This window comes from Entelurus aequoreus, linkage group LG22 (genome assembly GCF_033978785.1).
Source record: "Entelurus aequoreus isolate RoL-2023_Sb linkage group LG22, RoL_Eaeq_v1.1, whole genome shotgun sequence".
NCBI classification, from domain to species: Eukaryota; Metazoa; Chordata; class Actinopteri; order Syngnathiformes; family Syngnathidae; genus Entelurus; species Entelurus aequoreus.
In genome coordinates this window covers 19,573,267-19,595,847 of record NC_084752.1, presented here as the reverse complement: position 1 = coordinate 19,595,847, position 22,581 = coordinate 19,573,267, and the positions used below count along the sequence as shown (strand labels likewise).

At 40.7% G+C, this 22,581-nt stretch overlaps 2 protein-coding genes across 2 annotated transcripts in view; both read right to left on the bottom strand.

The window, feature by feature from the left end:
• lrpap1 (low density lipoprotein receptor-related protein associated protein 1) overlaps positions 1-20,566 on the bottom strand; it is a 37,771-nt gene extending 17,205 nt beyond the window's left edge. The window contains exons 1-4 of the mRNA XM_062033653.1: positions 20,284-20,566; positions 13,592-13,736; positions 5,520-5,650; positions 1,999-2,119 (exon numbers count right to left, since the gene is read on the bottom strand). Coding sequence (XP_061889637.1) covers positions 1,999-2,119; positions 5,520-5,650; positions 13,592-13,736; positions 20,284-20,442 — 556 coding nt within the window. The 5' untranslated portion in view covers positions 20,443-20,566. The remainder of the gene's footprint in view (positions 1-1,998; positions 2,120-5,519; positions 5,651-13,591; positions 13,737-20,283) is intronic.
• LOC133639450 (target of Myb1 membrane trafficking protein-like) overlaps positions 1-22,581 on the bottom strand; it is an 862,139-nt gene that overhangs the window by 498,695 nt on the left and 340,863 nt on the right. The gene's annotated exons all lie outside the window — the stretch shown is intronic.

Sequence of the window (22,581 nt, the reverse complement as noted above, 5' to 3'; positions counted from 1 at the left end):
CATAAGATAAAAAATTATTTCTGACGGACATTCAACATAAATGAAATTGATTTTAAAAAATGTGCTAGCTTGATGCTAATTTATATTGAAAATCTTATATATGCGCCAGCAGTTAGCATGACGATTTCCAACATGTCCAAATATGACAAATAAATAGACAACTAATATGTGCATTCTACTTAGACAGCTGATAGATAATAAGCATAGAATACTTGTAGGCAAACACTTTCTAAGGCTCAACAAGATACAGGACTTGCACATTCACATTCAGGTCTTTATGGCAGTTCTCTTTGTATACCTTATATGACAGCAGTTAAACAGCACAACAGAGGGCTAATGCCACCTTATTAGTATTAGTACTAACAATCGACATCTCGCTGCATAAAAAATCCCCATCAGAGTAGAAATGCAATATTCTCTTTTTAAGACCAACTACCCACTAGTTGAGAATCGCTGTTTGGGAGAGAAGACACTGTCTTATATTTGGGTTAATACCCTATTATTAAAGTTGTACACCCTCTGACTGTGACTGAGCAACTTTTGTATGATGGTCTTTTATTGGCTCACAAAATATTCTACAGTTGTACCTAATGAAGTGTCTAAAATCTTATTCCATGTTTAATTCTGTAAGTGAACTCAACATAGTTGTTAACAAAAGGGAATGTAAATAAATGCACATTTATCTACCTCTTGACAGTTCGTCAAGATGAGCAATAGGGGGCGCTTATTTTCCACAGAAGTAAATGTTTCCATCATTAACAGCCTTTTAAAAAAAAATCCATGCCAAAAATAATGTGAAGCCCATCAATCATTTTGACAGATGACAACACCGAAGGCAAAGTTGAATAAGAGATGTGCCACTGGTACAAAAGGAACGCCTGATGATTCTTTTTTCCCCTTCTCTGTGAAGCAAATGCTTGCAGGATCAAAAAACCCGGGCGGCAGAACATTAATGACCTGTGATGACTTCCCTCGAAGAAGAAGTGTAGCAAAAAGTGGTGCTTCCCGTCTGCAGTGTGGCTCAGCAAACACAATATTCCTGCAGAAAACCAAGTCTTTGGGGACACGTGGTAGCAAAATAACTGCCAGGTCACCTAAATTTGCTTTGTGAGAGTTACTTTCTGTGTAAAATCACATTTGTTCATAAGAGTTCAATGGGAATATTAGAAGTCTGCACTAGATCACATTATTATTACACCAAATGAGCAGTTAAAAAAGATGCTAATGCACATTTTTTACATTTACAAAATAAATGGTTACCTACCTATAAAGGGGAGCTTAATCCAAGCACCTTTCCAACTTTATCATGCCCATCTTTAAAAAATCCATCTCTAAATCTAATAAATAAAAAAGAGAAGTGAAAAAAATCGAGGAAATAAACCAAGACAGTGATGGAGGTGGAGGCGGGGAGTGGGGGTTGATGGAGACCCCCTTCTTGGCAACCTGTGATTGGCTCAACATTTAAGTGCATCTGACAAGCAGAAAAATACCTGCGGCAGGTTCAAGAGACACGCGACAGTGCCGAGCTCTAACAGAAAGGTTCTGTCACGAAACAGGCGGGAAGTGTCAGTCAAAGCCGAAGGAGACGGGCTGGTCGCAGCAGCAAAACAGTGCCATGTGTCAGCTTGGCTTATGTGTCACAGCTTGATGTGATGTAATGGCCACGGAATGTGTTGCGTCGGGTGACCACATACAGTCTGATATCTTCTCTGCATTAGATAGAAGACTTGATACACTGCCTGGGCCATCGTAACACGTTTGCCCCAGTGATATAGTTCCTTTCTGGAAATGGCTCTCAGGGCTACAAAACTAAAATGTCTCCAGATGGATTTTAATATGGAAATGTGAAAGCTGGGCTGTGATAAAGAAGCATCATTTCGTCTATAAACATAAAAACATTCAGTAGGGAGCACTAAGGCAACACTTTAGTGGAGGCTGACTCGAAGAGAGAGCATACTAAATAAGGTTGCATCACTTCAGTGAGGAGAAAAAGGTTACCTTCTGTCCTGCTGACAGTGTCCATGATGATGTTGTACTCATGGATCTTGTCCTTGTGGTGCTGGAACTCTCTCTTCAGGCTTTGCAGCTCCTCCTCCGAGAATTTTCCTGAGGTTTTAGCCTGGCAGTGTCAGAAATGAGAGACTTGGAAATGAAGTAGTCATTTGTGTTATGAAGGTGTAGATGTAGTTCTGTTGGAGGAGAATGTGATGACCATGATGGAATATGAAATATGATGACAACTACAAAGCTGGAAAGCTGTTTAGTACAATAAGCCAACAATAAGTTGACATTAATAATAACTCAACCAGTTTTTATCTGGTTACTTCCTGTTATAACATGATTATATCTACACTTCTGTTAAAAAGTATAAACGCTTATTCTTTTGTTATTTGGATAGTTTACATAAGTTTTTCATCACAATTATAATCAGACAAAAACACCAGATGTAACAATATCAGTTAAAGATTTAAAAGAGATCTTTTATGCAAAACCAACTTTTTTTACCTTTTGGTTGTATTCGGACACCTGACCTTTGAACGGAAGTGAACAAAGTGGTGGGCCACCAAACCATTATGGCTACTATGCAGCAAACAGAGTGCAAACTATCGGAGTGCGCAAGGGGCCTAGATCTTACCACTAAAAGCAGATACAAATATAAAATGCAACATATCTAATGGAATATTTCCCTCTACGTTAACAAAATAAGATCTTTGAGTGATCTCAGGGATTATCCGTTGGTTGCGTTACCATACATGTCGAATTATCTGGTGTGCCTGACGTCATTGTACACGACAAAACAGATGAAAACTTGGAAAAGCATTGAGGTCTACAACTTCTTTGTGTGTGGCTGGGTGAAGGAAATTGGTATTAAGGCTCTCAGATAAATATGTATCGTTTTTGCTCGGTTAATGTTGCATTTCATTATTTAACTTTGCTTCTACAGCCATGTTTGTTTCCTTGTTGTTGTTGAATGCACTATTACAGGTATGCGGTTTTCCCCGTCTTTATCAAAATATAAATATAGATCTCAACATTAGCCGGATTCGCATATACTAGTTCTCGGGATACAGTTCTAAGAACTACCGCACTCAAGTTTAGCTATAGGAACTACCCTTCCCCCATAGGGACTTTTCCTTTTAACGTTCGCACATGGCTGAGGATGCTGGGGACCTTGGTAAGAAACACGTGTGACGCATATCCGCCTGCGACCCGTGACGTATTACTTTAGCGCCTCACTCACCACTGCAAAACAACCAACAACCTGCCCGCAAAAAGTGAACAGAGAAACACCACAAGCAAGAATGGAGACCTCGGAGGCTACTGTTTTCATGATCGTCTGCTTGCAAGGAATAATAACAATGGGTGGTAAAATGTGGCGTCTAAAAACGTTAATGGAAGAGCACACCGAGGGATTAAGGGCACGAGGAATCCAGCAACAGGCGATATTTCTTCGTTTCATGGAAGACTAAAGGATAGCAACGCGCTGCGGATGAAGAAGGCGACAAGTAAGTCACGTGTTATTATTAATTACCGTATGTACTGATAGTACAGGCCTGCGTATCCTATAAGTGAACATTCCAGGCGGTATTTGACTGTTGATATTGAGCAGATTACAATGTGTGGATATTTTAGACATCATGCATAGTGTAACACACATATTCTCGTTGTATTTCAGGTGTTGCTGCAATACATTACACAACCCTCCTCGCCATCTGTCTGGGTCCTGACTAAAGTAGAAGACTGGTGGAGAAGGGTTGTCCCTCGTTTTACAGATGAACTTACATATAATAACTAATAAATTATCCATTTATCGCTGACTGTGTCCATTTTTCCTGTAGCTGTTGCGATCTTGTAAACAACTCTGTGGGACTTTAAAAAAATGTCGGGTTGTGGCTAGCATATAGCGTAGTTCGTCAGTTCGACCAAACACCTACGTATAGTATACTAAGTTTAGACCCTGCCTCAGAGTAAGAGTTAAAATGGTCATAGGATCTGAGGGCCGTAGTCTATAGTTCCCGTATGTCGGAACACAACGAAAATTGGCCCGGGGACTTAAAACTTTATAGGAACTCCAAAAAGTCCCTACAGTCGGAAAACGACTATAGTGCATGTGATTGTTCATTTATGATTGTTGCCTTTGGCAAAATTTTAACTCTTTTAGGTTTTGCTCACATTTCATTTATGATTGTTGCCTTTGGCAAAATTTTAACTCTTTTAGGTTTTGCTCACATTTCATTTATTTTATTTACACTTGCAGAGTTGATGCATTACGAAACACTCGTAGCAAAAATGTGTTTTAAGAAATCCGAAACATGATAAAATACAAATAATATCAAGATAATGTTTAGATGTATACTAAACATTAAAACTATATTAAACAAACCTTTAACAAAGTGCGTTCTTCGCCTATGCCTTCTTGGACTGGAGTGCGTGACATTTTTCTTGTCTTCTTTCATAAAACCTTGCACTCTTTTGCCCTTTTTGATTAACTGTCATGAAAGTCTGAAGAAACTTTTATCCGTTTCACGGTTCCAACAGCCTAAAACAACGCAAGTATAGGGCATTTTCCTACGAGAGGCAAAATGTCACCCACGTTATGACAGACGCTCGCTGCCCCACCACTTCAAGCCTGAAATATTTAATGAGCCGGACGTGACGGGTGAATACAACCTATTGGTACCTGTTTTTGTGTATTTGGGATCTGCATAAGTCCTGAAAATTTGAAATCAAACCATGGAGGCATGGCAGAATTATTCATAAAACAATTTTGCCTTCCTTCATACTTCCTCCAAATGGGCCGTTTGTAATTTGCACAATTTGTGACTTTTTTCCCCACATTTGACGTCAGCGGATATCTTCATGTATGGTAGAGATTTTGCCGAATAGCTTTGCACGAGTATGCCATTGTAGTCCGACGTTGTAGTTAAAAAGCTCCTTTATTTTTCTCTATCCTCTTGTTGTGGGGCAGACTGGCTCGTACATGCACACGCATCCTCCGCTGTTGCCATTTCTAATACAAAGTAGCGTATAGTTCCAACTTACAGTATATCTGTCAGTAGACTCTATATGGAAGCACTAAAAACTATAACATGGCTGACAGGGAGAAGGCGCAGTCGAAGTGGAGGCACGTAAATAAGACCGCCCACAAGATGGTGCATCTTGAAGATGGTCAGAAAGCGGCTTTAAGATGGTCTATAAAAGACAATTATGCAAAATTTGAACCAAAGCGACACCATTACATGTTATGTAAACCGCAAGGATGTGTTTTAAATGTAGAATTATTTTAATAATATGACATCTTGAAATTATTTCACGATATAACAATATGCAGTTACATTAAGTGCACCCAATTTTCCTTTTGACCTATTTATTAAATATTTATTTAATTGTATGGTTATATTATCTTCATCATCTACAACTCTTGCATAAATACCATGACCATATACAAATATGATGACACTAGCCTGAAATCCAGATGGTGTTAATGCAGCTTACAAAGTGCCAAACACAATACACACCTTGTTCCAAAGTTTGTCCAGCTTTGGATCATCAAATACGTCGCCGTCTTTGATTTCATGGTCCTTCAGAGAGTTGCTCTCCAGAGGTCTTGTATCCCTTTTGCCATCCATCCCATACTTGGCCAGAATCACTGTCAAACACAGCCAAGTTTAGGTAAAACTACAACGTTCTGTGGTAAACTACTAATGTAGTGATTGATTGATTATCAGTGGTGGATGTACACTATGATGGACAAAAGTATGGGGGCGCTTGGCCATTACTCCAAAGGGAAGTAAAAAAAGAAGACAATTTGTGGAACAGGATTAATTGACAAAACATTCACGTTGTTTCCTGGACTCCGTGTAAGTGTACACTGATTTAAAGATACAGAGGCGTAATGTGCCAGTCATCTATGGTTGCTTTTCCTTGCTTGGACAAAATGTGCATGGCAGCCAGTGTATTGAAGTATTATTGTAGCAAAATTATTTGCAAAAGTGTATCTCAATCTATGCGCGTGTAATCGAATTCATATGCGTATGTACAAATGCGTGTCTGTATATCAAGCCAAAGTGTGTGTAATCAGATCCGCGTACGTGTGTTTTAGATTTGCGTACGGGTGTTTTAGATCCTTGCACGTGTGTTTTAAGTTGTCTGTCTGTCCCTAATTAGAAAGAACCCTAGATAGGCTGTCTACTTAGAAGTGACTTTTGCGACACTTCTGCCATGTACGATTTGGGCGAGCGCATCCAGATTCGTGAGCGTGTAATACAATCTGCGGGTACGTATCTATGACCTGTAATAAAGCAGGAACCCTCTATTGCTGGGATGTGACTGACGTCACGTGGTGGTGGTCAAGCTAGCTCTCTTTTCAATGGGTACTAGGCACCATTTAGCCTTTCTTGAAGACAAAATGCCCTATACTTTTGTTGTTTTCGGCTGTACAAACCACTCAAATCGCGGAAAGGATCATTGTTTCTTCAGAGTTCCTCGAGAGGTCATTAAAAAGGGCGGAAAAATGCAAGATTTGTGGAAACTAAGACGAAAAATCGAAGAATGCATGAGTTTGCAGTGAACAATTGTTTGTTTGATATATTTTTAACGGTTATTATTTCCCATTTAATTATTATCTTGATATTATTTGTATTTCTTAAATACTTTTGCTACGAGTGTTTCGAAAAGCACCAACTCGGCGTGTCTAAATAAAAGAAAGCAAATGTGAGCAAAACCTAAAAGAGTTACGCTTTTACCAAAGGCAACAATCATCAATGAAGCTTTCAGCACATACACATTGTTGACATCTATAGGTATATTCTGTTAAAGACGGGGAAAAACACGCAACTCATTAACGGCGTGTGCAACAGCAACAGACATCAGTAGACGCAAAGTTAAGTCTTAAAAGGCAACCTTACCCGAGCAAAAACGATGCATATTTTCCCAAGAGAATCTTGATAACAATTTCCTTGACCCAGCCACAAACAAAGAAGTTGTAGACCTACACGTTTTTTCAAGTTTACATCGGTTTTGTCGTGTGCGCTCTCAGGTCCGAGAGCCAGCTCCAGCTCGTGGTGCCCAAGACGAGACTTAAAACCAGGGGAGACAGGGCCTTCTCTGTGGTTGGTCCTAAGCTCTGGAACACTCTGCCCCTCCATGTTCAAACTGCTTCCACAGTGGAGTGTTTTAAGTCTCGTCTTAAGACCCACTTTTCTTCTTTGGCTTTTAACACTACGTGAGTTGTGTGGTCTTCTGTCCTCTGTTGTCTTCTGTGTTTTTTTTTATTTTTTATACATTTTTATTTCTATTTACTGTTTTAATTGGTTTTACCCTTTAAAATAGTTTTTAATCATATTTATTTTTATATTGTTTTTGTATTGGTTTTATATTTATTTATTTTTTGTTTTTATTCAGTCATTGGTGGAGCATAATATTGTTTTTAATATTGTTTTTAATATTGTTTTTAACATGGCTGTGCAGCACTTTGGAAACATTCTTGTTGTTTAAATGTGCTATATAAATAAAGTGGATTGCATTGGATTGTAGAATGGCGTCTGTAACACAATTGCTGGTATCTGCTTTTTGCAGGTTGATTTAAGTTAGATAGTTTGCGCGCTGCTTGCTGTAAAAAAGCCATCATAACTTCGTTGACCACCACTGGTTTTCACGAAGAAGTCTCGTGTCAGAATACCAGCTATTGGCTGTCTTTTTTACACGTGACCTTTGTGACACTTCTGCCATGTACGATTTGAGCGAGCGCATTCAGATTTGTGGGCGTATAATATAACGTGTGCGCACGCATTCAGAAGTGCGTGCGTGTAACACAATCTGCGTGTGCGTATCTGAGGTTTAACCAACCACGGAAGACACCACGCAATTTAAACCAATCAGAAAAAATTTACAGCTAAGGTGCGTAAAAGAGAAACGCAAAGACCCGCCTCAACTTGTTTCTGATTGGTTTAAATTTAAATTCCGTGGTTAGCTGAGATAGGCTCCAGCACCCCCCGCGACCCCGAAAGGGACAAGCAGTAGAAAATGGATGAATGGATAGTTAAATGTCGGCACAGTGGATTGATGGCTTGGTCTAGGATTGGTTATTTTGATCAATCAATCAGTTACTTGAACTACGGCAAGCTGCGAAAATGTAGAGTAGTCAATGGGGAATATACTGTAAGCGTGAGAAATGTCAAGTGTTGCGTGTCGCGTGAGAAAGGGTAAAATTGGCAACTCTGAAGTGTTACAGCATGGTCCATCGATGTTGACTTCAACGCAGAATAACATGAACAGTGGTTGCAAGGCGCCGACTAGTGGTGAGTTTAAGGAAAGGCACGGGGGAGTTAAAGACAGACAACTTTTTTTAAACGTTCAAATTGCTGTACAAATCGAAATAACCTATCCCAGACCAAGCCATCAATCCGCTGTGCCTACATTTAAAGGGAAACTGCCCTTTTTTTTGGAATTTTGTAGATCGTTCACAATCATTATGAGACAAAAACATGTATGTCCTTTTTTCCCCCAAAAAACGCTTGAAAGATGTGGCTAATGGGAGTCACTGTTGTAACTTTCAAAGCCCTCTAAAAGAACTTCAAAACCCTCCATCAACATTTTGTATACACACTGCAAGTATATATTTAATGTAGTACCAAACACGTTCATAACATAATGTAATACACTATATTGCCAAAAGTATTTGGCCACCCCTCCAAATGATCAGAATCAGGTGTCCTAATCACGTAGCCCGGGTGTATAAAATCAAGCACTTAGGCATGGATACTGTTTCTACAAACATTTGTGAAAAAATTGCCCACTCTCAGGAACTCAGTGATTTCCAGCGTGGAACTGTCATAGGATGCCACCAGTGCAACAAATCCAGTCGTGAAATTTCCTCGCTCCTAAATATTCCAAAGTCAACTGTCTGCTTTATTGTAAGAAAATGGAAGAGTTTGGGAACAACAGCAACTTAGCCATGAAGTGGTAGGCCACGTAAACTGACAGAGAGGGGTCAGTGGATGCTGAAGCGCATAGTGCAAAGAGAAGTGTTGCAAAAGTCCCGTATAAGTAGACAGTCTATCGAGGGTTCTTTCTGATTAGGGACAGATAGACAACTTAAAACACTCGTACGCAGATCTGAACACACACACTCTGATTAATATACAGACACACACATTTGTACTCGCGCAACACATTTGTACTCGCGCACGTGAATTGGATCACACACGCACAGATTGAGATACACGTTTGCAAATAATTTTGTGAAAATAATACTTCCATACAAGTGAATGTGTCCTTATGTGAACAGACGCTACAATAAATGACAAAAGCTACAATATTTTATATGCACATAAAAATAGTAGAATCCAGGAGTATTGTAACTAAATTTACAGTGTTAGTGGACAAGGGCGCAATTTATGTGAATCTTCCTTACCGCTCTGTGATCACGGCACTGTTAAAAGTACTTCCTTGGCTTATAATACCAAATGTAGTTAATACTTGGTTAATGTTCAGGTCACAACATGTAAATGGAGTATTGTTAATGTTTTTTTGTTTTTTTTACAGGGCTCTATGAGCACAATAGATGACTCCCATTAGCTGCATTGTTAGCCACCTCATACTTGCCATAGATTACAAGTTAGAATGCATATATAAAGAAAGAAAACATATACGTTCTTGTCTAAAATAGAGATTGTGAATGCTGGCAAAATTCCAAAAAAATTGTTGTTCTCCTTCAATATGTTGTTAGTATGGATATAATTTAATAGATAAAGCGTTGTCGTTTTTCGTAATTTACAATTACATTGTTGCTACTTTTGGTTGTAATGCGACACCCTATAAAAATGGTTACTGCAATATATCATAATAATACCTTTGTGGCCTTCAGCTTTAAATGCTTTAAGATGTTAATGAGATTTTGTGTTGATGGAGGAGGTAAGTATGGGTTTTGATTTGATGAAATTCTCAATGGGGCTAGATGCATGTTGATTTTCATACGGTCTTGTGGGCTGTATGAAATACCAACGGGAGTTTGACACATGTGCTTTACATTCTCTTTAACCTCCAAACTGTCAGGATGGCCACTAAAATCCAACAAATGAATAAAGCTTGCAAAGAGCCATAAACTATGACTTTCTAGGAGATATAAACAATAGTGCTACTCACATTTGACAACAAACAGTGTAATGTCATCTTACTATGGAGCACTCAGAAACAACAAAACGTTGGACTTGGCTCAGTCCTCGTTAGAATCAGCACCAGTAAACTGTTGCTGCAGCAGCTGATTCAGCACCACATTACTGTGCAGTGTTACTCATCAACCAGTTAAGTGTCTCACACACAAGCTGTGATCCCCATAATCAGGTCTACAGGATTCCTGCAGAAGCACTCCTTACTTTTTAAACATTTTACAGATTCATGTGACTTAAAGGCCTACTGAAATGATTTTTTTTAATTTAAACGGGAATAGCAGATCCATTCTATGTGTCATACTTGATCATTTCGCGATATTGCCATATTTTTGCTGAAAGGATTTAGTAGAGAAAATCGACGATAAAGTTCGCAACTTTTGCTCGCTGATAAAAAAAAACCTTGCCCCTACCGGAAGTAGCGTGACGTCACAAGCGGTAGTGCTGCTCACAATTCCCCGTTGTTTACAATGGAGCGAGAGATATTAGGAGCGAGAAAGTGACGATTACCCCATTAATTTGAGCGAGGATGAAAGATTCGTGGATGAGGAACGTTAGAGTGACGGACTAGAATGCAGTTCAAGAGATATCTTGTTTCGCTCTGACCGTAACTTAGGTACAAGCTGGCTCATTGGAATCCACACTCTCTCCTTTTTCTATTGTGGATCACGGATTTGTATTTTAAACCACCTCGGATACTATATCCTCTTGAAAATGAGAGTCGAGAAGGCGAAATGGACATTAACAGTGACTTTTATCTCCACGACAATACATCGACGAAGCTCTTTAGCATGAGCTAACGTGATAGCATCTGTCTCAAATGCAGATAGAAACAAAATAAATAAATCCCTGACTGGAAGGATAGACAGAAGATCAACAATACTACTATCAGGAGACACCGAACCAAACACTGGACATGTAAATACACGGTTAATGTGTATTCGACGCCTGTCGAAGCCTAGCAATGCTGTTGCTAACGACGCTAACTTAACAACGGGACCTCGTCAGAGCTATGATAGAAACATTAGCGCTCCACCTACACCAGCCAGCCCTCCTCTGCTCATCAACACCCGTGCTCACCTGCGTTCCAGCGATCGACGATGCGGTCGGCGGCCCGGAGACGTAGGAAGTCAAGGTGAGTTCGCCGCTAGCGCGTCTGCTAGCCAACAAAGTCCTCCTTGTTGTGTTGCTACAGCCAGCCGCATACACCGATCCCACCTACAACGTTCTTCTTTGCAGCCTCCATTGTTCATTAAACAAATTGCAAAAGATTCACCAACACAGATGTCCAGAATACTGTGGAATTTTGTCGAAGAAAACAGAGCTCTGTATATTGTGTCCAAAAGGGTCCAAACACTTCCGTGGACCTCGCGACGTCACGCGCATACGTCATCCTCCAAAGGCGTTTTGAACCGGAAGTTCCCCGGGAAATTTAAAATTGTACTTTATAAGTTAACCCGGCCGTATTGGCATGTGTTGCAATGTTAAGATTTCATCATTGATATATAAACTATCAGACTGCGTGGTCGCTAGTAGTGGGTTTCAGTAGGCCTTTAAGTCATGTGCAAAAAAAAAACATCAGCAAAACACAACTATTCAGAAGCTAAGTTGATGTACTTCACACAAAGGAATGTTTCAAAGTCCAGTTAGGACTCATAGGTGTGTGATCAGTAGAGGTGGGAATCTTCGAGCACCACAAGATTCAAGAGCTACGATTTGATAACAAATCGATTATTGATGCTTCTTTTAACTTGTGTATATTGAAGCAGTTTTACAATTCTTTTCGTTTCACTAAATTAAGCGTTTATCACTTGCAACTTTTAAAAACAGTGCATTTGTGATAAGAAACAGTACATTTATTCCCATTACATTCATTAAATTAATAGAAATGTGTCCTATAATAAAGGAGCTGGTCAGATCTCTCGGTGAGGTGGCTCGCTGTAGTCAGCCACATTTTAGAGTTGTCTGCATTACTTTATGTACAATAAATAAATCGATTATCGACATTTACTCATCGATTTTATAATCGTCCATGTCTGAATTGTGATGCATCTAAAAATCTATTATTTCCCCCACCTCTAGTGATCAGTGCTGAGAAGGTCACTTGTGGTTCCGCTTCCACAGTTATATGTAGCCAAAATAAGAAGAGGGCCACTGATGAACTGCAACATCAATGTCATCACTGATGGTTGCTGGTCAACATGCTATATTGTTTACAAAATAGGTCTTGGCCCCTCTCTAAAAATGCAAAGGACTAACATCATGGACCGCATCAGCTGAGCAGTAGTGACAGGGATACCGCTATACATGGGGCGGTATAGCTCGGTTGGCAGAGTGGCCGTGCCAGCAACTTCAGGGTTCCAGGTTCGATCCCCACTTCTGCCATCCTAGTCACTGCCGTTGTGTCCTTGGACAAGACACTTTACCCACCTTCTCCCAGTGCCACCCACACTGGTTTAAATGTAACTTAGATATTGGGTTTCACTATGTAAAGCACTTTGGGTCACTAGAGAAAAGCGCTATACAAATATAATTCACTTCACTTCACTACATATTCACATGTGTGTGTAATTCTATACCCACTCATGGTAGGGTGACAGCATTTTGTCCTAAAACCATTTAATTCAATATGTCTTGGAGTACTAAGGATGTGCATGTTTAGGATGTAATGATTAGTTGTATTTTATTTATTCAAGGTACTTATTTTCCTTTACTAACCTGGAATGATACCCCAAAGCACTTTACATTATACATGACATTCAGCCATACACACACTGATGGCGGAAATGCCGTTTTGATCATGTGATCGCAATGAACGAAAAGACAACGTCCGACGTTATTTTTCCAACTGGGAAAACAAAAGCACTTTAAGATGTTTTATATCTTTATAGGATACATTTTTGCTTAAAGAAATTAGTCCATTTTATTTTTTGTTTGTTTATTTATTTAGAATAGCTAAATACAGTAGAATGGTAAACAATTCTACAGTAATAATAAATACAAGTGTATATCATTTTAAGTAGTTTCTTGCATTATGATTATTATATATTATGATAATATTTATAAATATATTTATTCAGTTAAAAAGCATGATGTAGACAAAAGGTCGAAGTCTGTCTGCATTAAGCCTAATATTTTTGAAAGTAAATGATTGCATATTGTTCTAATGTGATCAAAAAGAATATGTTGATGGACAGTCTAAAAGTAACATGTCTTCCTTCACTTGTTATTTTTGAAGTTTAATGCATTTTTACGTATTAAATATAAAAATCGCAAATCGAATCGCAATTGTACTTTTGGAGAGAAAAATCGCAATTATTTTTTTTTCTCAAAATCGTGCAGCCCTATTCTACCCCCTGAGCCATGCCTATGGTTTAATCACAGCAGTATATAATGCACATGAACTCTATAGCCACACATACCATTGAAATTTCGGCGGATTTGGGCCTCTTTCTCTCCGTTTTCATCCAGGCCCTCCACTTTCATTTTCTTCCAGTGCAGCTCATCCTTCTCCTGTATTTTCAGGTCACTGTGCAGCTCAGCTTGTTTCACAGGGGACAACTGCATCTGTCAAAGCACGCAAGACAACATTACACCTAGGAATGGGTAGCAAATTTGGTATTTTTATAGGTACAAGCTGAATTCCATCAGTACTACCAGGTACCGATTCACGCAAAACCAAACGTTACCATAATTTGATACTTTGTTGCACGTGACATGATGTCCAGTTGCGGACTTGGCACCGGCTCTAGTACTTGGCGAGCAAACAGGCGTACTTGTAGCAGACTGCCTCCAGGTAATTTTACAATTTTCCATGCCAACTCAGCAAGAAGAAGGCGCTCAAAAGTACAGTAGGGCTCCACTTATGAGAAAGCTCATTTCCATTGGATATGTCATATACATGCTCCTAATGAGCATTAGAGATGTTACATGGAGTTTCAACTTTCAAATGTGTTAATTAAAACTAAAATTAAGATGCATGTATTAAGTACTATACGTACAGTTTAAACACGAGACAGGCACATTTAACTTAATGGCAAAGACTACTTTCCTAACTCAGACAACACACGGTAGTATATACATTGCTGCCATCTAACAACTTGGAATTGCAACTGCGTGCAAAGTTTACTTACCACTTGCAAATGAGACTCAGAAGTGTAAGATAAGAGGATATAAAAACTTGACAGCACAGTTATCGTTGCATGAAAAAATATTACATTAAGAAACTAACATTAACATAAACACATGAACACACACAAAAGTACCAAAACTTGGTATCGTTGCACACCGGCATTGAATAAGTACTGGAACAGTTCAAATGGGAACGATACAAATCTTTAAAGGGGAACTGCCTTTTTCTTGAATTTTGTCCATCATTCACAATCATTATGAGAGGCAAGAAAACAAAAGGTTCCGTTCCGTATCCTGTATAATAACCAAACGGTAGCGACATTGTTATTGTAAGAGCAAACACTGAGGAACTATTTTTCTATCGTAGTAAAAAATCGGCGTGCTTCGGTATTAGCCGTAAAAGCTAATTACGGCAAGAGATAAGCTAGCTTCTATGTATCTGTAAAGTATTAGCCCGCATTTCATGTTTTGTTTGTACACAGCTAGCCAGACAGCGTAATAACACGCATGACGAGCTGCGTGTATCATGATCAATATAAAGTTTGACTCACTCAATGGACAGTTTTCTGTTTGGTCCAGCTAGCCGGGGACGTTATTTTTTGTTTATTCATGCCATTTATGTCGAAATAGCTTGTCTCTAAATTCCACATTTGCAGCTTCGAGTCGCTTTCACCTCACTCTATCGGCTTCCGTCTGCTCCAACGTTTCAGTCTCTTCTTTGTGCTTGCTTTTAGAAGCAGCGATTCATCCTCAGTTCATTTAGGTTAAAAAAGTTAAGGTTGTGAATCCTTGATTGTCCAAAAATAGTTGTCTTTGTTGTTTGTTACAAAGTCTGCCATGATTAGTGAACACACAAGCGTTTTGTATCCGTAAGTAGGAACACACATTGTTGGACGTGTGTTGCAAAGGACAAGGAAATCAGTCCCGGAAATTATTAAAATGATCAAAATACGGTAGATATTGAACATATTACCTATTGTTATGATTGTGTCTGTTACTACATTATATATATACTTGCAGTGTGTATACAAAACGTTGATGGAGGGTTTTGCAGTTGTCTTAGAGCATGGGTGTCAAACTAATTTTATCTCCGGGGCCGCATGGAAGAAAATATATTCTCTAGGGCAGTGGTTCTCAACCTTTTTTCAGTGATGTACCCCCTGTGAATTTTTTTTTTTATTCAAGTACCCCCTAATCAGAGCAAAGCATTTTTGGTTGAAAAAAAGAGATAAAGAAGTAAAATACAGCACTGTGTCATCAGTTTCTGATTTATTAAATTGTATAACAGTGCAAAATATTGCTCATTTGTAGAGGTCTTTCTTGAACTATTTGGAAAAAAAAGATAGGTTTTTATTTATATTTATAAAGGATTTTTGAATTGTTGCTATTTTTAGAATCTTTAAAAAAAATCTCACGTACCCCTTGGCATACTTTCAAGTACCCCCTAGGGTACGCGTACCCCCATTTGAGAACCACTGCTCTGGCCGTATGTTTTGGACACTCGGGTGAAGAGAGGGGCTGAACTGTCAACTGATCACCATCTGGTGGTGAGTTGGGTTAGATGGCGGGGGAAACCTCTGGACAGACCTGGCAAACCCAAGCGTGTAGTGCGGGTGAACTGGGAACGTTTGGAGGAGTCCTCTGTCCGGAAGGACTTCAACTCCCACCTCCGGCGGGACTTCTCTGCCATCCCTGTGGAGGTTGGGGACATTGAACAGGAATGGGCAGTGTTCAAAGCCTCTATTGCTAAAGCTGCAGCTGCGAGCTGTGGCCAGAAGGTCTTAGGTGCCTCAAGGGGCGGTAACCCTCGAACACCCTGGTGGACAGTGGTGGTCAGGGAAGCCGTCCGACTGAAGAAGGAGTCCTACCGGGGTATGTTATCCCAGGGGACTCCGGAGGCAGTTGCAAGGTACCGACGGGCCCGAAGGGCAGCGGCCGTGGCTGTGGACGAGGCTAAGCAGAGGGTGTGGGAGCAGTTCGGGGAATCCATGGAGAAGGACTATCGGGCGGCACCAAAGCTGTTCTGGAAGACCATACGGCACCTCAGGAGGGGGAAGCAGGGAACCATCCAAGCTGTGTACGGCAAGGATGGGACTTTGCTGACTTCAAGTGAGGAAGTCGTAGGGCGTTGGAAAGAGCACTTTGAGGAACTCCTGAACCCAAATACATCAGACACACCCTCCCTGATAGGAGCAGGGCCTGAGGATGATGGGGGATCGACGTCGATCTCTCGGGGTGAAGTCACTGAGGTAGTTAGACAACTCCACAGTGGCAAAGCTCCGGGGGTTGACGAGATCCGTCCAGAAATGCTGAAGGCTCTGGGTGTTGATGGGCTGTCTTGGTTGATACGCCTTTTCAACATTGCGTGGAAGTCTGGGACAGTGCCGAGGGAGTGGCAGACTGGGGTGGTGGTTCCCCTTTTCAAAAAGGGGGACCAGAGGGTGTGTGCTAATTACAGGGGTATCACACTACTCAGCCTCCCTGGGAAAGTTTACGCCAAGGTACTGGAAAGGAGGGTCCGGCCGATAGTCGAACCTCAGATTCAAGAGGAGCAATGTGGATTCCGTCCTGGTCGTGGAACAACTGACCAACTCTTTACGCTTGCGGGAATCCTGGAGAGGGCCTGGGAGTATGCCTATCCAGTCTACATGTGTTTTGTGGATTTGGAGAAGGCGTATGACCGCGTCCCTCGGGAGATCTTGTGGGAGGTGCTGAGGGAGTACGGAGTGAGGGGAACCCTGCTGAGGGCCATCCAATCTCTGTACAACCAAAGCGAGAGTTGTGTCCGGGTGCTTGGATGTAAGTCGGATCCGTTTCCAGTGGGGGTTGGTCTCCGCCAGGGCTGCGCTCTGTCACCTATCCTGTTTGTGATTTTCATGGACAGGATTTCTAGGCGGAGTCGTGGCCATGGCGGAGAGGGTATACGTCTCGGGGGGCTAAAGGTTGCGTCACTGCTGTTTGCAGATGATGTGGTCCTGATGGCACCTTCGGTTCGTGACCTTCAGCTCTCACTGGATCGGTTCGCAGCCGAGTGTTCAGCGGCTGGAATGAGGATCAGCATCTCCAAATCTGAGGCCATGGTTCTCAGCAGGAAACCGATGGTTTGTACAGTCCGGGTAGGGGACAGGACTCTGTCCCAGGTGGAGGAGTTTAAGTATCTCGGGGTCTTGTTCACGAGTGAGGGAAAGATGGAGAAGGAAATCAGCCGGAGAATCGGAGCAGCTGGGGCAGTATTGCAGTCTCTCTGCCGCACTGTTGTGACAAAACGGGAGCTGAGTCAGAAGGCAAAGCTCTCGGTCTACCGAGCTATCTACATTCCTACTCTCACCTATGGTCATGAAGTGTGGGTAATGACCGAAAGAATAAGATCGCGGATACAAGCGGCCGAAATGAGTTTCCTCAGAAGGGTGGCTGGCATCTCCCTTAGAGATAGGGTGAGAAGTGCAGTCACCCGAGAGAGACTCGGAGTAGAGCCGCTGCTCCTTCGCTTGGAAAGGAGCCAGGTTAGGTGGTTCGGGCATCTCGTGCGGATGCCTCACGAGCGTCTCCCTAGGGAGGTCCTCGTTGCACGTCCCACTGGGAGGAGGCCCCCCGGCAGGCCAAGGACCAGATGGGGGGATTACATCTCCTCTCTGGCCTGGGAACGCTTCGGGATTCCCCAGGAGGAAGTCGCAAATGTTGCTCTGGAGAGGGAAGTCTGGGGGTCTTTGCTGGAGCTGCTGTCCCCGCGACCCGATTCCGGATAAGCGGTTGAAGATGGATGGATGGATGGATGGATGCTCTGGGGGGCCGTAATGGTAAAATCATGGCATGATAACTTAAAAATAAGGACAACTCCAAGTTGTTTTCTTCGTTTTACTTTGGCCAAAAATATAACAACGTACAAATCACAACTAATCAAAACACTTCAAGTTTTGTTAAAAATTCAGAGGAAATTGGTGCAGCTTCAAAAACACATTGAGCTTAGACTTGATCTCAGTGGATCTAAAAGCCAGAATTAAACTTTAAGTAACAGTCTTTGTGGGATTGAACAAAAAACACAACATGTAAACTCTTCTAGGTCTCAAATACCTCCTTTGTCATGTCCACGTATCAATCCACTGCTAACTCAACAAACCGTAAGAAACAGAGGTAAAAACTGTTCAAAAGGGTTAAGTTCGCTTTTCTCATGTTTGACAGAGACATTTTGGGGCAACAAGGGTGCCAAATGATGATGTGTTCAAAGCAAAATACATTAAACGGCACGTTTTAAGTTTCATGTGGGTCGAGGAGGAGGAGCCACAGTCACCCTTTACGGTGGTATAAACCGTTTGCTTGCCTAACAGAATTGCTATTGTGATATCCAGTGGACACATTTAAAACAGCAGTTTCTTTCGTTAAAAAAAAAAAAAAAAGCAGCTAATTTTTATACTTGGCAAACTCATCACGCGGGCTGGAAAAAAAACCTGTTCGCGGGCCTGATCCGAGCCGTACGTTTGACACCCCTGTCTTAAGCCATGTTTACACTAAGCCGGGTAATCCCTTGAACTAATAATTATTTAGCCTAAGCCCCGTTTCAGCCACACTAAACCAGCGTTTAAGGTCCCCCTCCCCGGACAAATTTTTACACAGGTAAGTGCGCCGTGTATTTCTTGAATCTCCGGCTCTTAGCTTTGTATGGACTCATTGATCGTTTACAAACTGAGTTCGGAGAGGAAGTGACGCCGGAAAGACCGCGCCCACACAGGAAGTGACGTCAGAAAGAACGCCAGCTTTATAATAAAGCAGTTTCATAACAATGAGCTAACCACTGGAAATATGAAGGGGAGTCATCCAGACATGCCTGTGTTTCTCATTCCGTCTGTACAGACGCTTGTGGAAATCACATGAATACCTTAAGAGAAAGCGATTACCGAAAAACTTTATCCATTTGTCGAAGGAGAGTCAATGAGAATGCGAGCTCCCGTGGATGTGATAAAAAAGTTAGCGTGTGCTTTGTATTACCTGGCCGTCGTGGGAAGACTAGGAAAAAAGCGAATGCTTTTGGACTGGCAAAGCAGACTGTATCAGTTATTGTCCGCCATGTATGTCGCGGACTCAACGTCTAGGTCCAGAGTATATAAAGCCGCCAAAAACGAATGAACAATGAAGGTGAAGGCAGAATAGTGAGGAGTGTCCTGACCAGATATCTAGATCCCTAGTTTGATTGATGTAAAATGTTCTTGATCACATTGTTTACGTGTCCAATAAAGATTTGATTCATTTATGATGGCTCAGGTGTGATTCACTACAATAGGGCCCCACAGCACACTGGATTCCAGTTAATTGAAATACCACAACACTGAATATTGTTCAGATAAGTTACATTTAAGAACTTGCACACAAAGCAACACTGGAGGTGACTTATGGCGCACGCATTTTCCGCGCATGCGTATTAGTTCGCGTTGCGGTGGCATTGTTGTGTGTGGACACGGATAAGGTTAGGTGGGATTTACCCTGGATAACCTTATCCGGCTTCGTGTAAACGGGGCCTTAGAGGATGACTCCCATTACCCGCATCTTCCAAGCCTTTTTTAATCCTAACTAAAAAAAAGACGTGTGTTCTTGTCTCATGATTGTGAACGATAGGCAACATTCCAAAAAAAAGTGCAGTTCCCCTTTAACTGCACCTGCTGTATATTTCATTCAATGACTGTATCAATATTATCCAACGACAAAATAATGTACTAACATGCATGCCAGGTCAATTAGACATATTTGTATATATATTTGTCTGTCTGTGCTTGTCCCAGGTGTACCTTGCCTCTCGCCCCCAAAAACTGGGATAGACTCCAGCTCACCTGTGGTCCTGTACAGGATAAACTAGAGAATTGTTTTTATTTTTATTCTTTGACATTTCCAACACTTTTTCGAGCTATTATTAAATGCTGCATGTGCTAATTCATCAGCTAAATAAAGTATCTTAGCAAATTAAATTGTTTGGCATTTAATTACAGTTACATACCCGCAAGGCCTTGTTCCACACTTGGTTCAGCTTCGATATCCTGAATTCTACCGTCTGTTCGTCACCGCCGCCCGCCTTAGGATCGTTCAACTCCCGAGAGTATTTCCCGGCCATTACCCCCGTGCCGAGACAAACAACAAATAAATACAGTCCTTTCATCTTTAACAAAATTAATTTCGGGTAGCTTAAAAATAAAGGTAAAAAATGTCCACACTGTTTTGGCAGGTCTTTACTGGGCTTTTTCCTAGCTGGCTACCATATATCATGTGACCAAAGGGGCGGTCACTTCCGAGTTCTTTGCATTGTGGGACTTGTAGTCTGAAGACTGTAAAATACAGTAGAAAGAGTGGAAATTTGTCAACATAAACTACAAGTCCCATATTTGCAGCGAATGGTCGTTGCTAGGGAGCGGAGACTGCCCAAAGGAGAGCTAATAAAAAGCTTCCACGCTTTTTACAGGACGTGAGACTATCCATATATTTGCTTTCATTAAAGTTAGGGCTGCATGGTGTCACGCTAATAATTTCATAGGCGTCATAGATTTTTAATGTAGGCCTATTTATGTCAAATAAAATATATTGATACATTTGTTTTGTTTAGACCAGGGGTCAGCAACTCAAAATGTTGAAAGCCATATTGGACCAAAAATAAAGAATACAAATCTGTCTGGAGCCGCAAAACATTTAAAGTCTTATATAAGTGTTGTAATGAAGACAACACATGATGTAAGTGTCTATATTAGCCATATTAGCCTACTATCAAACTGACTTTAAAAGCCTTATATAAGTGTTATAATGAAGAAACCACATGATGTAAGTGTTTATATTAGCTATATTACCCTACTATCAAAATGACTTTAAAAGTCTTATATAAGTGTTATAATGAAGACAACACATGATGTAAGTGTCTATATTAGCTGTATTTTTTTTGTATTTTTTAATTTTCCTGAGGGAACTCTCCTGAAGGAATCAATAAAGTACTATCTACTAGCCTACTATCATAGGCTGACACAGATCTTCGTTGACAGAAATGTTCTATTTTAATTTTTATTCTAAACATTTTTACAACATTGGAAATCAATAGCAAAATGGAGGCTTCTCGAAAAGTTCGATGGACAAAATGAGACAAAAAAGGAGTGGCATAAAACACGTCTTTCTGTGGCACTGGAGGAGAAAGTTGTACATGTAAACAAACTACGGTGAGTTCAAGGACCACTGAAATTAGTAGGACAAAACGGCGCTCGCCATATACGCTCATCAGTGAAGCATGTTTAATTTCTAACAGATTTCTAACAATGAAAAAGGTTTGTGTCATGTTTTTCCTCTGACAGAAACCATAGTAAAACGAAAAATACATATTTTTTTCATCTTTTTTCCATTTTCACACATCTTTGAAAAAGCTCCAGGAAGCCACTAGGGTGGCGCTAAAGAGCCGCATGAGCCGCGGGTTGCTGACCTCCGTGAAAGACTATAAAGCTTGTGGGATAGGCTTCTTTATTTTTATTTTTATTTCACAGATATATAGAGACTGGTTCTTATTATTATGTGAATTATTGACAAAACAGCTATAATTAATAAATATTTTAGTATTATTTTCTTTCGTCCACTAAAACTCGCTTCTCCAGCTTCTTTAGAATCTACTGTTTATATTTTCAATAACTCGTGACATTTGGAGCTTTGGAGGGTTCAATTTAATTAGCAACATATAATTCTCCTCAAAATAAAACTCCAGTAATATAAAACACTGAAATAAGGCCACAAAAAGATCCTAATTGAGTCATAATTAATACTGCTGTAGACCTTTACCCATCCATTTTACACCTGTTCAGTGTTGCAGGTGAGCTGGAGCCCATTCCAGCTGACTTCAGGTAAATTTTAAGTTTGCCAAAAATGCATGTTTTTGAAAAGTAGGAAGAAGCTGGAGTATCCGGGGAAAAGATACAACCACTGTGAGAACTCGGGTTCAAACTCGGATCAGCGAGGCAAAGGCGTGTCATACGGAATCACACATTACATTTAAATGGGACCCGCTCTTTTTTTGTGGAATTTTTTCCACAAACCGTATGACAAGAACATGTCTTTCTCTTTTCTGTGCGTTCTGACTCGTAAAAACTGCTAGCACAGGATGGCTAACAGAATACTTCGCTTATAAAGCCCTCTAAAACAACTCCAATATTTTTTACACATGCTAAAATATGGAATCACCTGACTTGGAGGATGTTCATTCAGTTGTTTATTTTGTTGTAAAAAAAACATACAAAACTGCAAAACTCAAAGCAGTATGTCTTGAAAACAGAAA